Consider the following 15067-nt stretch of genomic DNA (forward strand, 5'->3'; position numbering starts at 1 on the left):
GAGCATGTACAGATAAACCTGCGACCGTGTGCAGATAGGCCTGTGAGCGTGTGCAGATAGGCCTGCGAGCATGTGCAGATAAGCCTGCGAGCGTGTGCAGATAATCCTGCGAGCGTGTGCAGATGAGCCTGCGAGCGTGTGCAGATAAACCGGCGAGCGTGTGCAGATAAACCTGAAAGTATGTGCAGATAAGCCTGTGAGCATGTACAGATAAACCTGCGACCGTGTGCAGATAGGCCTGCGAGCATGTGCAGATAAGCCTGCGAGCGTGTGCAGATGAGCCTGCGAGCGTGTGCAGATGAGCCTGCGAGCGTGTGCAGATAAACCGGCGAGCGTGTGCAGATAAACCTGAAAGTATGTGCAGATAAGCCTGTGAGCATGTACAGATAAACCTGCAACCATGTGCAGATAGGCCTGTGAGCGTGTGCAGATAGGCCTGCGAGCATGTGCAGATAAGCCTGCGAGCATGTGCAGATAAGCCTGCGAGCATGTGCAGATAAACCGGCGAGCGTGTGCAGATAAACATGCAAGTATGTGCAGATAAGCCTGCGAGCATGTGCAGATAAGCCTGTGAGCATGCACAGATAAACTTGCAAGCATGAGCAGATAGGCCTGCGAGCATGTGCAGATAAGCCTGCGAGCGTGTGAACTCTGTGAACTGGAAATCACCTATACCAAGTACTGGCAAGCGTTCTCCAGATTACAGCACTCAAGCTTTCTAACGCACCTGGGTCCTGTCCTATTAAAGGGGCTATCCAGGACTTTTTTTTTTTACTATGAGCGTAAGAACTAACAGGAAGGTAGTTGCTAACTACCTGGCTGTTGTACCCTCCACCGATTTCTGCCAGCACAGAGAGGTCACAGACTGCTCCTGCCTACGATTCAGCGGCTTCCGCTGACATCACAACGACAGAGCAGCAGCTTCTCTTCCACTCTGCTCTGTTGGCGGAGTGATTCATCTGCTCCACATGAACACAAGCAGCTCTTCTTCTTCTGGGCTGCTCTGTCAATGGGGGTTTACTGCCGACATCATGCCGATTGACAACCAGCTCCCCGCTGCCTAACTGTGGAGAGCGGGCTGTCAATCAGCATGACGTGGGCAGTCACGCCCCCGTTGGCAGAGCAGCCCAAAAGAAGAAAATTTGTTCTGTTGACATGGAGTAGCTGAATTGCCGGAACAGGCGGAAAAAAAGACTAAACAACCTCTTTAACATTCTTGGACAGGTTTCTGTCAATGTAATAAGACAGTAACCAGTTTAATCTACTATAGTGAAAACAAATGTGATTTGCTAATAAAAAATAATCTAGGAATTTATTCATAATTACATTTTCTTCCTTTTTTTTCTCTAGTCCCGGAGAACCCCTTTAAGTTATTTATGCATTCAGCTGTCACTAGGGGGAGCCAATTTCATACACATTTATATACCTAATATTTGGTCACTGAGTGCTGCATATATTTGCATAAAGGACGCTCACCATGGTGGTGCACACAGACTGCACGGAGATTTACAGGCTTTATGCATATTCCAGCACAATTATGTTTACTTCATTTTACCAGATTAATAAAGAATAAAAGAACATGCAAACACCGAGAGAGAGGTTGTCAGGGCTCAGCTGCCATATGTCCCAAATTCCTATAGACTTGCGCACATTCTGCAGATGGGCTTCATACATTTCTGGTTCCCTTCTCTTATTATCAGCAGCGCTAGCGTTCAGCTAAGAACTGAAAATCACTTATAAGAAGCCAATTTTCTTACACGTCTCTTGTAGTTTAATCTCGCATTTAGGAGTAAAGCCTCTGCAGTGCTCGGCTCAGAAATGATTGAGAGGATTAAAGGGACAGGGGGCCATAGAAGTGAGCAGTGCAGGAGGAAGAGGACGAGGATGACACAGTGGTTGGATGAAATTAGTTTAATAGGACGCCTCCATATTCGGTGCCGAACATTGTGTAACTTGTCGGACCCGAGGGATTGCTGTGCATTGTTCTGGGGAATATGTAACATAGTAACATAGTAACATAGTTAGTAAGGCCGAAAAAAGACATTTGTCCATCCAGTTCAGCCTATATTCCATCATAATAAATCCCCAGATCTACGTCCTTCTACAGAACCTAATAATTGTATGATACAATATTGTTCTGCTCCAGGAAGACATCCAGGCCTCTCTTGAACCCCTGGACTGAGTTTGCCATCACCACCTCCTCAGGCAAGCAATTCCAGATTCTCACTGCCCTAACAGTAAAGAATCCTCTTCTATGTTGGTGGAAAAACCTTCTCTCCTCCAGACGCAAAGAATGCCCCCTTGTGCCCGTCACCTTCCTTGGTATAAACAGATCCTCAGCGAGATATTTGTATTGTCCCCTTATATACTTATACATGGTTATTAGATCGCCCCTCAGTCGTCTTTTTTCTAGACTAAATAATCCTAATTTCGCTAATCTATCTGGGTATTGTAGTTCTCCCATCCCCTTTATTAATTTTGTTGCCCTCCTTTGTACTCTCTCTAGTTCCATTATATCCTTCCTGAGCACCGGTGCCCAAAACTGGACACAGTACTCCATGTGCGGTCTAACTAGGGATTTGTACAGAGGCAGTATAATGCTCTCATCATGTGTATCCAGACCTCTTTTAATGCACCCCATGATCCTGTTTGCCTTGGCAGCTGCTGCCTGGCACTGGCTGCTCCAGGTAAGTTTATCATTAACTAGGATCCCCAAGTCCTTCTCCCTGTCAGATTTACCCAGTGGTTTCCCGTTCAGTGTGTAATGGTGATATTGATTCCTTCTTCCCATGTGTATAACCTTACATTTATCATTGTTAAACCTCATCTGCCACCTTTCAGCCCAAGTTTCCAACTTATCCAGATCCATCTGTAGCAGAATACTATCTTCTCTTGTATTAACTGCTTTACATAGTTTTGTATCATCTGCAAATATCGATATTTTACTGTGTAAACCTTCTACCAGATCATTAATGAATATGTTGAAGAGAACAGGTCCCAATACTGACCCCTGCGGTACCCCACTGGTCACAGCGACCCAGTTAGAGACTATACCATTTATAACCACCCTCTGCTTTCTATCACTAAGCCAGTTACTAACCCATTTACACACAATTTCCCCCAGACCAAGCATTCTCATTTTGTGTACCAACCTCTTGTGCGGCACGGTATCAAACGCTTTGGAAAAATCGAGATATACCACGTCCAATGACTCACCGTGGTCCAGCCTATAGCTTACCTCTTCATAAAAACTGATTAGATTGGTTTGACAGGAGCGATTTCTCATAAACCCATGCTGATATGGAGTTAAACAGTTATTCTCATTGAGATAATCCAGAATAACATCCCTCAGAAACCCTTCAAATATTTTACCAACAATAGAGGTTAGACTTACTGGCCTATAATTTCCAGGTTCACTTTTAGAGCCCTTTTTGAATATTGGCACCACATTTGCTATGCGCCAGTCCTGCGGAACAGACCCTGTCGCTATAGAGTCCCTAAAAATAAGAAATAATGGTTTATCTATTACATTACTTAGTTCTCTTAGTACTCGTGGGTGTATGCCATCCGGACCCGGAGATTTATCTATTTTGATCTTATTTAGCCGGTTTCGCACCTCTTCTTGGGTTAGATTGGTGACCCTTAATATAGGGTTTTCATTGTTTCTTGGGATTTCACCTAGCATTTCATTTTCCACCGTGAATACCGTGGAGAAGAAGGTGTTTAATATGTTAGCTTTTTTCTCTTCATCTACAACCATTCTTTCCTCACTATTTTTTAAGGGGCCTACATTTTCAGTTTTTATTCTTTTACTATTGATATAGTTGAAGAACAGTTTGGGATTAGTTTTACTCTCCTTAGTTCTGCTGTCTTTTAGCTCCCTTTTTGTTCCATATACCAACTAATATGTCACTAGTGCGTCCATGGGCCATACTGACCTCAGACTTCTTCTGCTTTCACAAAGAATCTACAGAAACAATTATACCATGTTCCATTTTGCCCATTCTGCTGCCTAAGGAATATCAACATCATGGTGCCACCATACAGCAGTACAAAGCATGCCAACCACCCATAGGGCATGAAGTCTTCAATCTATTCTTCTGATAGTTTGACCACACAATAGTAAATGCATGGCTATTGATGTGTTTTGATATTTAAAGGGGCTGTACTTAAATTGAAACTGACTTACCAGATGGGTGCCGCTCCTCTGTACTCTGCACTATGTCCTCCCCTAGCATCAGGCTTCTTCTGGTGGGGGACGATATGTAACCGCTGCAGAAGGCAGAGGTAAAAACTTTTTTGCGACTCGGACATATCAAGGATGTACCAGTGATTGGCTGCAGAGGTGACGTGATGCTCCCTGCTGGAAGAAGATGCCAGAAGTGGAAGGGCATAGCACATAGTACAGAGGATCTGATCCTGTAGGTGAGTATCAGTTTTTAGTTCCCACCACCCTGGGCCTATTTAGAATGTGTTTAAGGCTATGTGCACACGTTGCAGAATGTTGTGCGGATTTTTCCGCACTGATTTTGGTAAATCCGTAGGAAATCCGCACTGCGGATTTACCACGGTTTTTGTGCAGATTCCACCTGCGGTTTTACACCTACGGATTCCTATTGAGGAGCAGGTGTAAACCGCTACGGAATCCTCTCAAAGAATTGACATGCTGCGGAATAAACAACTCAGAATTTCCGCACGGTTTGTTCCGCAGCATGTGCACTGCGGATTTTGTTTTCCATAGGTTTACATGATACTGTAAACGCATGGAAAACTGCTGCGAATCCACAGCAGCCAATCCGCTGCAGATCCGCAGCAAAATCCGCAACGTGTGCACATATTCAGTGGACAATGTCTTTAAATGACCATGAGCTGTAGGACAATGTTCATGATAAATAATTGTATTTAATTTTAGTAGGACGGACGCACTAGGTGCGGTACAATAACACTGTGCAATTGCTGGCTTGTGATACTGTACACCCATATGAAGGTTTTTTATTTGTGGTGCAACTGAAAGGGAACCTATCAGCAAGAGTTTGTAATGTAAAGACATGGCTGAAATACTGATTAAATTGAAACATTTGGCAAAGAAATCCACTTTGTTGGTCTTTAATCAGCATTTGAAGTTATCTGCTCCTCCCTGTGATTCCCTCCCCTCCACCTGCCTCCAGTCTGTGATTCGCCCTCCGCCTGCCGCTGGTCTGTGATTTCCTGCCCTCTGTCTGCCTTCGGTCTGTGATTTCCTGTCCTCCGCCTGCCTCCTGTCTGTGATTTCCTGCCCTCCGCCTGACTCTGGTTTGTGATTGCCTGCCTTCGGTCTGTTTCCCTGCCCTCCGCCTGCCTTCGGTCTGTTTCCCTGCCCTCCGCCTGCCTCCTGTCTGTGATTTCCTGCCCTCCGCCTGACTCTGGTTTGTGATTCCCTGCCTTCCGCCTGCCTCCGGTCTGTGATTTCCTGCCCTCCGCCTGCCTTCGGTCTGTGTTTCCCTGCACTCCGCCTGCCTTCAGTCTGTGATTCCCTGCCCTCCGCCTGCCTCTGGTCTGTGATTTCCTGCCCTCCGCCTGCCTCTGGTCTGTGATTCCCTGCCCTCCGCCTGCCTCCGGTCTGTAATTTGTTCTCTGCCTGCCTCCGTTCTGTGTTTTCGTGCCCTTCCGATCGCCTCAGGTCTGTGATTCCCTCCCCTCTGCCTGCCTCCGGTCTGTGATTCCCTGCCCTCCGACTGCCTCCAGTCTCTGTTTCCCTGCCCTTCCGACTGCCTCGGGTCTGTTATTCCCTACCCTCCGTCTGCGTCCGGTCTTTGAATGGCAGGATTATCAGTGACTTTCCTCCTCTGCTGGAAATCTTGTGCCGGCAACATCATTGCTATGAGCAGCACTTGCGCAGGTTTGAGCAGCACTTGCGCAGGTTGAGTTTCCAGCTGGTCTGCAATAAAATGCTACCGTTATTGCAGTGGGCGATATACAGTGCCTTGCGAAAGTATTCGGCCCCCTGGAACTTTTCAACCTTTTCTCACGTAACATGCTTCAAACATAGATACCAAATGTAAATTTTTGGTGAAGATTCATCAACAAGTGGAGCACAATTGTGAAGTTGAACAAAATTTATCGGTTACCGTATTTTAAATTTTTGTGGAAATTCAAAAACTGAAAAGTGGGGCGTGCAATATAATTCGGCCCCTTTACTTTCAGTGCAGCAAACTCACTCCAGAAGTTCATTGTGGATCTCTGAATGATCCAATGTTGTCCTAAATGCCTAATGATGTTAAATATAATCCACCTGTGTGTAATAGTCTCAGAGTTCTGTTTGAAGCACAGAGAGCCTCATGAAGACCAAGGAACACAACAGGCAGGTCCGTGATACTGTTGTGGAGAAGTTTAAAGCCGAATTTGGATACAAAATGATTTCCAAAACTTTAAACATCCCAAGGAGCACTGTGCAAGCGATCACATTGAAATGGAAGGAGTATCATACCACTGCAAATCTACCAAGACCCGGCCGTCCTTCTAAACTTTCATCTCAAACAAGGAGAAGACTGATCAGAGATGCAGCCAATCAGTGTCGGGACTTAGGATAAATTGGAGTAAGTCTATCTTGTTTAAGGTGGACGATGTGGATGGGGAGCCATTGGAGGACGGGCGACTGGAGGTGACGAGTAAATTTAAGTACCTGGGAATATGGGTATCTATGCCGGTCACTGACTATATACATGAGAATCTGACTCCAATCTTGGGTGCCCTCAAGGCAAAAGCGGATGCATGGCTTAAGCTACATTTGTCTGTGGTAGGCAGGGTGAATCTTATCAAAATGATTCTGATGCCGAAAATATTGTATATTCTTCACAATGCGCCGGTTTGGATACCACATGGGAAATTTAGACAGATCAACTCTCTGTTTAGGAATCTGATTTGGGGGAGGCAGCATCCGCGTATCAAACTGGAGACACTTCAGCGACCCAAGGATGATGGGGGTCTGGCATTGCCTAACCCTGAGTTGTACTTTCTTGCAGCCCAGAGTCAGCATTTAAGGGGCTGGGCGCATGGGGGGTCATCTGGGGCAGTACAGCGGTTGATGGAGGTGGTGACAAAAAGAAGGCCAGTGGTGCAATGTTTGGAGGATGGATCCTTGGAGAGTTTGGGGAAGCTATATCCGACTTTGCTATTGATACGCAAGCTATGGAGTAGATTGAGGCACATACGTGGGATCACGGACTTGACTAGATACTCGCCGCTATGGCATAATAACAATCTGAAAGAATTTGAGGCATTGGGGGTACTGATAGAGTGGTTGGGCAAAGGGATTCAGTATGTGTGTCAAATAATTGAACAAGGTGAACTGAAATCATTTTCCCAATTGCAGGCGGAATTTGGTCTTGGGTCTGCAGGGGAGTATCAATATTTGCGGATGAGGCATGCTTTTGGAGCTCAGAGTAGGAACGGAGGTATTAGGATTCAAAGGGATATAGTACTGGAGTATGTGTGTAATGATGGGACGACTGGAGGAGTCATATCCACTCTACAGGGATCTGTTGCACACTTTTCTATTGGGGTTTCCAATAATGGCAAGAGCTAAATGGGAAAGGGATTTGGGCCCAATAGATAACGAGACTTGGGAGTCGGTGTTGGAATGGATCCCAAGACTGTCGCTGAGTGAACCGTATAGACTGTCACAGCTCTATGTGATACACAGAGTTTATAGGTCTCCGATGGTGCTATATAAGGCAGGATTGCGTAATGACTCTGAATGTCCGAGGTGTAAGTCTACGGATGCAGACATTTTTCATATGATGTGGACATGTCCGAGGTTGGCTGCCTTCTGGGTGGTAGTTTTGAGTCGTATGGAAGGTGCGTATGGATGCACGGTGCCAAGGGATCCAGTTGTCTGTTTGTTGGGATGCGTGGATGAGATTGGAGTGGATAAACACCTAAAGATAGCTATAGCCAGATTGTTGTATATGGCTAGGAAGGTGATAGCTAGAAACTGGATTAGGGAAGAGCCGCCGTCAAGAGGAGAGTTCCTCCAGTATGTGAAACAGGGCCTAACACTAGAAAAAGGGATTTATAAGAAGAAAGGGAAAACTGAAACGTTCAATAAAATGTGGTCTCCATGGATTGCTATGGGATAGTAATGTGAAGTGTGGCTTATACGAATGGTTGAGGGATTAGATACTCTATTGTTTTAATGATGGTAGTAATTAACAAGATGAGCTGCTTTGTGGGGTGGGGGTGGGGGGCTTTGGGATCGAAGGGGGCTGTTTGAAGGGGGAGGGGGGGGGGGAAATACTCTATATTGAAAATGTAAATGTAACATGTTAATTGCCTTGTTATTCTTAATAAAAATTTATTTGAATAAAAAAAAAAAAGAGATGCAGCCAAGAGGCCCATGATCACTCTGGATGAACTGCAGAGATCTACAGCTGAGGTGGGACAGTCTGTCCATAGGACAACAATCAGTCGTACACTGCACAAATCAGGCCTTTATGGAAGAGTGGCAAGAAGAAAGACATTTATCAAAGATATCCATAAAAAATGTCATTTAAAGTTTGCAACAAGCCACCTGGGAGACACAGCAAACATGTGGAAGAAGGTGCTCTGGTCAGATGAAACCAAAATCGAACTTTTCGGCAACAATGCCAAACAATATGTTTGGCGTAAAGGCAACACAGCTCATCACCCTGAACATACCATCCCCACTGTCAAGCATAGTGGTGGCAGCATCATGGTTTGGGCCTGCTTTTCTTCAGCAGGGACAGGGAAGATGGTTAAAATTGATGGGAATATGGATGGAGCCAGATACATGACAATTCTTGAAGAAAACCTGTTGGAGTCTGCAAAAGACCTGATCCCAAACATAAAGCAAAATCTACAATGGAATGGTTCACAAATAAAGGTATCCAGGTGTTAGAATGGCCAAGTCAAAGTCCAGACCTCAATCCAATCGAGAATCTGTGGAAAGCGCTGAAAACTGCTGTTCACAAACGATCTCCATCAAACCTCGCTGAGCTCGAGCTGTTTGCCAAGGAAGAATGGGCAAGAATTTCAGTCTCTCCATGTACAAAACTGATAGAGACATACCCCAAGTGACTTGCAGCTGTAATCACAGCAACAGGTGGCGCAGCAAAGTATTAAGTTAAAGGGGCCGAATAATATTGCGCTCCCCACTTTTCAGTTTTTGAATTTCCACAAAAATTTAAAATAACCAATAAATTTCATTCAACTTCACAATTGTGTTCCACTTGTTGTTGATTCTTCACCAAAAATTTACATTTGGTATCTTTGTTTGAAGCATGATATGTAGGAAAAGGTTGAAAAGTTTCAGGGGGCCGAATACTTTCGCAAGGCACTGTATGCGCAATCGTCTCTAACAGACGTAATTGAACCGAGATCTCAATTTGACAGCAGTGACTGTGCTAGTGCAGAGGAGGTAGGTCACTGAAAAAGCAGTGATCTGACATTTAAAGTCCGGAGGCAGGTGGAGGGGAATCATAGACCAAAGAACCCGTGCACAGGCCGGCCCTTGTGCACCAAAATCTAATCAGCAGAAAACTTCAACATAGAGATCAAAGAACAAAGTGGATTTTTTCACCCAAGGTATCAACGTAATCCGTATTACGGTGCTAATACCGCCATGTCTTTATTTTACATTACAAAATTGTGCTGTCAGGTTCTCTTAAAATTAGCGCTATTTCCTCCATCTTTGTAGAAACTTTGTAATATATATTATTTGAGAAAAATGCATTTTTGTCCACTTACCTGTCACTTTTTTACTCCATCATCCTCAAACTGCTTATTCACTCAAAAACATCTGAAATGATGTTAAGATGGATTATTGGCTTACCAAGGGATCAGGTTACACGCTGCCCAAAGAAGTTTATGGAGAGGAGGAGCTGCTGTAAGGAGACAGAGACATAAAGGCACAAGAGATGCTGCTGCTACCGGTGTCTCACCAAAATACTTAATTTATAGTTAAAGGGAACCCGTCACCTGTTTTTGAGTCTGTCAACAAATGCCAACTGTATCTGCTCCTGTTATGCATTCCACAAACGTTTCCATCGCCTCCTGAGTCCTGAACCCCCCCCCCCCCCCCCCCCGGTATATCCAAACAATATCATTTGATTTGGTCCCACGCTGTATTTTAATGAGTATTGTCCGATCCTATAGGCGTCACCGCTGCGGCGTCTGTGCCTTCTCTCTGCTCCCAAAAGCCATCCTCCTCCGGCTCTGATTGGGCATCATCACTGCGGCGTCTGTGCCTTCTTTCTGCTCCCAATAGCCATCCTCCGGCTCTAATTGGGCTTCATCACTGCAGCGTCTGTGCCTCCTCTCTGCACCCAATAGCCATCCTCCGGCTCTAATTGGGCTTCATCACTGCAGCGTCTGTGCTTCCTCTCTGCACCCAATGGCCATCCTCCGGCTCTGATTGGGCATCATCACTGCGGCATCTGTGCCTTCTCTCTGCTCCCAATAGCCATCCTCCGGCTCTGATTGGGCATCATCACTGCGGCATCTGTGCCTTCTCTCTGCTCCCAATAGCCATCCTCCAGCTCTGATTGGGCGTCATCACTGCATCGTCTGTTCCCCCTCTCTCTGCTCCCAATAGCCATCCTCCGGCTCTGATTGGGCGTCATCACTGCATCGTCTGTTCCCCCTCTCTCTGCTCCCAATAGCCATCCTCCGGCTCTGATTGGGCGTCATCACTGCATCATCTGTGCCTCCTCTCTGCACCCAATGGCCATCCTCCAGCTCTGATTGGGCGTCATCACTGCATCGTCTGTTCCCCCTCTCTCTGCACCCAATAGCCATCATCTGGCTCTGATTGGGCGTCATCACTGCGGCGTCTGTGCCTTCTCTCTGCACCCAATAGCCATCATCTGGCTCTGATTGGGCGTCATCACTACGGCGTCTGTGCCTTCTCTCTGCTCCCAATAGCCATCCTCCGGCTCTGATTGGGTGTCATCGCTGCGGCGTCTGTGCCTTCTCTCTGCTCCCAATAGCCATCCTCCGGCTCTGATTGGGTGTCATCGCTGCGGCGTCTGTGCCTTCTCTCTGCTCCCAATAGCCATCCTCTGGCTCTAATTGGGTGTCATCACTGTGGCGTCTGTGCCTCCTCTCTGCTCCCAATAGCCATCCCCTGGCTCTAATTGGGTGTCATCACTGTGGCGTCTGTGCCTCCTCTCTGCTCCCAATAGCCATCCTCCGGCTCCGATTGGGCATCATTACTGCGTTATCTGTGTCTCCTCTCTGCACCCAATAGTCATCCTCCAGCTTTGATTGACGCATCCTACATCATCTACATAGCTCAACAAATTCTCGTTCCTGCGTAGTATCATCGCCAGCCAGCATAGGCGCACGTTCCTCTGCCCTATTGTAGGTCATGCGCAGTGATGTCCCTTGCTCTGCCTGCAGGATATATCATCGACATCAACCAAAGGACGGCTATTGGGCGCAGAGAAGAGGTACAGACGCTGCAGGGATGACGCCCATCAGACCGGACTATCCTCATTTAAATAGAGGGCGGGACTAAATCAAATGATCATGATTGGATATACAAAGGGTAGTCAGGAAACGATGTAAACATTTGTGGAATACATAATGGCAGATAAATGTCTTAGCATTTGTTAAGACTCAAAAACTGGTGACCGGTTCCTTTTGAACCTTTTAAACCTCCCAGTACTGCTGTGCAATGTCTTCCCTGCTTCTGCTGCTGTGCTAAACAAAGCTGGGGGAGCAGGATTTCTCCTCTTTTCTATGTGAGCTGCGTATTCAAGACATCAAAGCAGTTATTAGCTAGAGATGGAGTAAGCAGAGAGGAAAATTGGTGACAAAAGCCATATAAGCATATGACGGCTTATTTTGAAAAGTCACCAAAAACGGCAGATGCACTTTAAAAATTAATAATCTATCCCATGGAAACCTTTTGTTCTTTGTGTATTTAGGACATGGTGTTTCCATGCTGATGACATGTCACATAACTATGGCGTCCAACTGCTGGTAATTGAGATAACATTGCAGTGAAGTAGATATGAACTATGGCAGGTCACTATGTTTGGCACTACAATTCTGTAAATGACGATTACATTTTTCGTTCTCTTCTGACATTATACAGTTTCTATACTTGAAGTTGCGATGTGTCACTGTTCAGCAAAGAGTGTTGGTAAAATCAAGAGAAGACATTGGTAGCTTGAATATATCTATTTTTCATCACAAAGCTAAAATTAGCCTAGAATAAACCCCTAAATTACAAAGCATATCCTATATAAATAGTATTTAAACTTTTTTTTGTTAATCTTTCACTAGAAATAGAAGTTATGCATTTTTTGGATGCTCTTGATTACCTTTTATTATGTTCTCCCCCAAATACTTTGCTGCAGTGTTGCTTCATTCACTAGTTCAAGCTCCTTTCGAAGCTGCTTTCATTTGCTGCTCAGCAAAGATCTCGACACTATAATTTAAACAGTCTGTGTATAGGAATTCCCGTATCTGAGCCTCTCTTCTCACCACCCTCTTATTGAGAGAGGGACCATCTCATACACCGATTGTTTTAATGCAGCAGTTAAAAGTAGTTTATAATGAAGAACTTGTTATTTTGGCGAGACAGGACAATTAAGTATATTACAAAAATAATCACTTTGAAATTACTGAAAAATAATAATAAAAAGATGATAATTAAAGTTTAGTTACGCTCAATGATTCGGGTATACTATTACTGTTTGTTCTTCTGTTTTTCAGAGGTGGATATAATTCTTCTACTAAGCAAAAGACAGTAAGAAAAAAGAAAGATGCTGCACATAAGGCAACAAAGCAGAGTCGTTCTCCTAAAATGAAACATTAACCCATCTACAACTATGTGCTGGAAATGTATGTTCCCTGATCCTGGGAACTAAACCAGCACCATTGTAAGTACAAAAGAGGAAAACTCAGAGAAAACTAGACGACACCCTGAAAGAAGACCGTGATGATGACTTCGATTGACAGGTCCACTTGTGCTGGCGTCCATCCTCCCCAGCAAATGTGATCAAATTGAGCTATCGGCTATTTTATTCCCAAGTGTATAGGTATGTGATTCCAATTGTCAAGGCGGCAAACATGGTACTTTAATTAAAGGAATTGTCCATCTAAAAAAAATGTTTTGAAATTGACAGTTCTCATTACATGAAATGTATGTCTCATGCACCTCCAATAAATATGCTAATTGCAGCCATCACTTTTAGTTTTTTTCTATGTGTGCCTGAAATTCTCTAGTCCTTTGCCATCTCGGCACAAACGAAAGAGCGCCCCCTCTCTTCTGTTTTGAGACATTATTTAATCAAGTGAATAAATGGGTTACCACCCGACCGCTGCCCACTGGACACTCTGGATCTTGTCTTATCATTCACATCCCTTTGGTCAACTGATCTGATGACGTCTGGACATAGGAGAGAGGGATCACATTCTTCAGTGTTGAAGCAGGAAAGGGCTGGAGAACTTGCAGTAAGCAGATAAGAGGGCTGCATGTATAATAATAATGATAATATAATCATTGAACTTTAATTTTCCTTGACATTTTTTCAAGCCAGATGAGCACTTTAAAGGGAATCTGTCAGTAGTATCCACCCTCCTGACCTGTCTACATGGACATGCAGGTCATAGAGAGTTGAATAAAGTGATGCCTTGATATCTGTGATCTGATGTCTTAAAAAATGTCATGAAAAATCCATATTTTACTTAAAGGGAACCTGTCAGCAGTATTGTGCTCAGTAAACTACACACAGTGTTAAGTCGGCGCCATTATACTGATTACAATGATACCTGGTGATGAAATCCGTCTTGTGGTTGTTTAATGTTTATTTTCATTTTTGAGTTAACGATATGCTCGTGCTTCGGGGCGGCTTGTGGGGGTATTCATGTGGTGCTCTGATTAGGTATTCATAATGAATACTGCTGACAGGTCTCTGATCTCTCACTGACCTGCCCCCTAGTTTACATAATGAATATTATATATACATATTAAAAAAAAAACCTTCTGCAGACAGGCGCCAGCCGTGGCTCCAGCGCTGCAGCATAATCGCATATTTACTGAAAATGGCGCCCGATAGCTGCTACTGTGCAGGCATAAGCTGCACCATCTTGGTGCACAGTAGCAGCTGTCCATTTTTAAATGGATTTTTTGGGGGGGAATATCACGATAACCTCAATCACATTAATTATAAAGACATTACACATGCTATTATGCTGCAGCGCAGGTGCCACTGCTGGCACCTGCCAGCAAAAAGGATTTTTTTTTCAATATTGTGAGGTGCCAAGGGGAGAAGTACTAGAAAACAGATATGTTTCTCCCCGTTTCATTTCATACGTATCACGGTATTGATTGTGAAGCTGTTTATTTCTCTGTAATCCGGTCCTGGTTTCTTTAGTGATCAGCCTGAAAGCTCTGGTGCTTCCCTTCCACACATACGATCCAGCTTTTGCTTCAGCTGATATAATCAAGGAACTGCTGGGATCTCAGTCTCTCATCTGCTGGTCTGGGAGCTGACACAGTAAGGTTGCACAAACTTCTTTCTTGTTGTATAGGTTTATTTTGCAGTTAGTATCTTGTTGTTAGTTAGTGGCCAGACGGCCTTAGATATTTTATTTCATGTTTGGCACGTGTAACATTGTACGGCAAATGTGTACAATAAATACACCTGACACATACGTGTGTGGAACTCGCTAGCCTGCTATTGTTCGTTGTGACTCCATAGCCACCTGCTTGGGCCAAAGCAGAGATCCCTGATGAGCTATATTCCCACAAATGGTTTTGAGAATGCGGGCATAGTGGCTGTTGGACTGTGACTGCAGATAAAGTGCTCTGTGTATGTCCTGGCTCAAAGCTCATGCGCTTTTGAAGAGCCAAGAGTCCAGTAATATGGAGGAACTAGTGAAACAGTTATTGCAGGCAAATGTGCAACAACAGCAGACCAATACTTACTTCCAGCAAGCCCTGGACCATCAAAACCAGATTCAGCAAGAGCAGTTGAATGCAATAAAGCAGGCTTTGATTCGGCAGCCCCGAGATGAGAGGGATCATGCACAAAGTGTTGCTGGTGCAAAGCCGTAC

General features: G+C 44.7%; 1 protein-coding gene and 1 long non-coding RNA gene across 2 annotated transcripts in view; one reads left to right on the forward strand and one right to left on the reverse strand.

The window, feature by feature from the left end:
- The window catches only part of CCDC169 (coiled-coil domain containing 169), a 76853-nt gene extending 62185 nt beyond the window's left edge, over window positions 1–14668 (forward strand). The window contains exon 8 of the mRNA XM_069758963.1: window positions 12721–14668. Coding sequence (XP_069615064.1) covers window positions 12721–12823 — 103 coding nt within the window. The 3' untranslated portion in view covers window positions 12824–14668. The remainder of the gene's footprint in view (window positions 1–12720) is intronic.
- LOC138671077 (uncharacterized) overlaps window positions 1–15067 on the reverse strand; it is a 58458-nt gene that overhangs the window by 12785 nt on the left and 30606 nt on the right. The window contains exon 2 of the long non-coding RNA XR_011319425.1: window positions 9830–9881. This is a non-coding gene — a long non-coding RNA (uncharacterized lncRNA). The remainder of the gene's footprint in view (window positions 1–9829; window positions 9882–15067) is intronic.

The sequence above is a fragment of the Ranitomeya imitator genome, chromosome 3, assembly GCF_032444005.1.
Source record: "Ranitomeya imitator isolate aRanImi1 chromosome 3, aRanImi1.pri, whole genome shotgun sequence".
In the NCBI taxonomy this organism is placed as follows: Eukaryota; Metazoa; Chordata; class Amphibia; order Anura; family Dendrobatidae; genus Ranitomeya; species Ranitomeya imitator.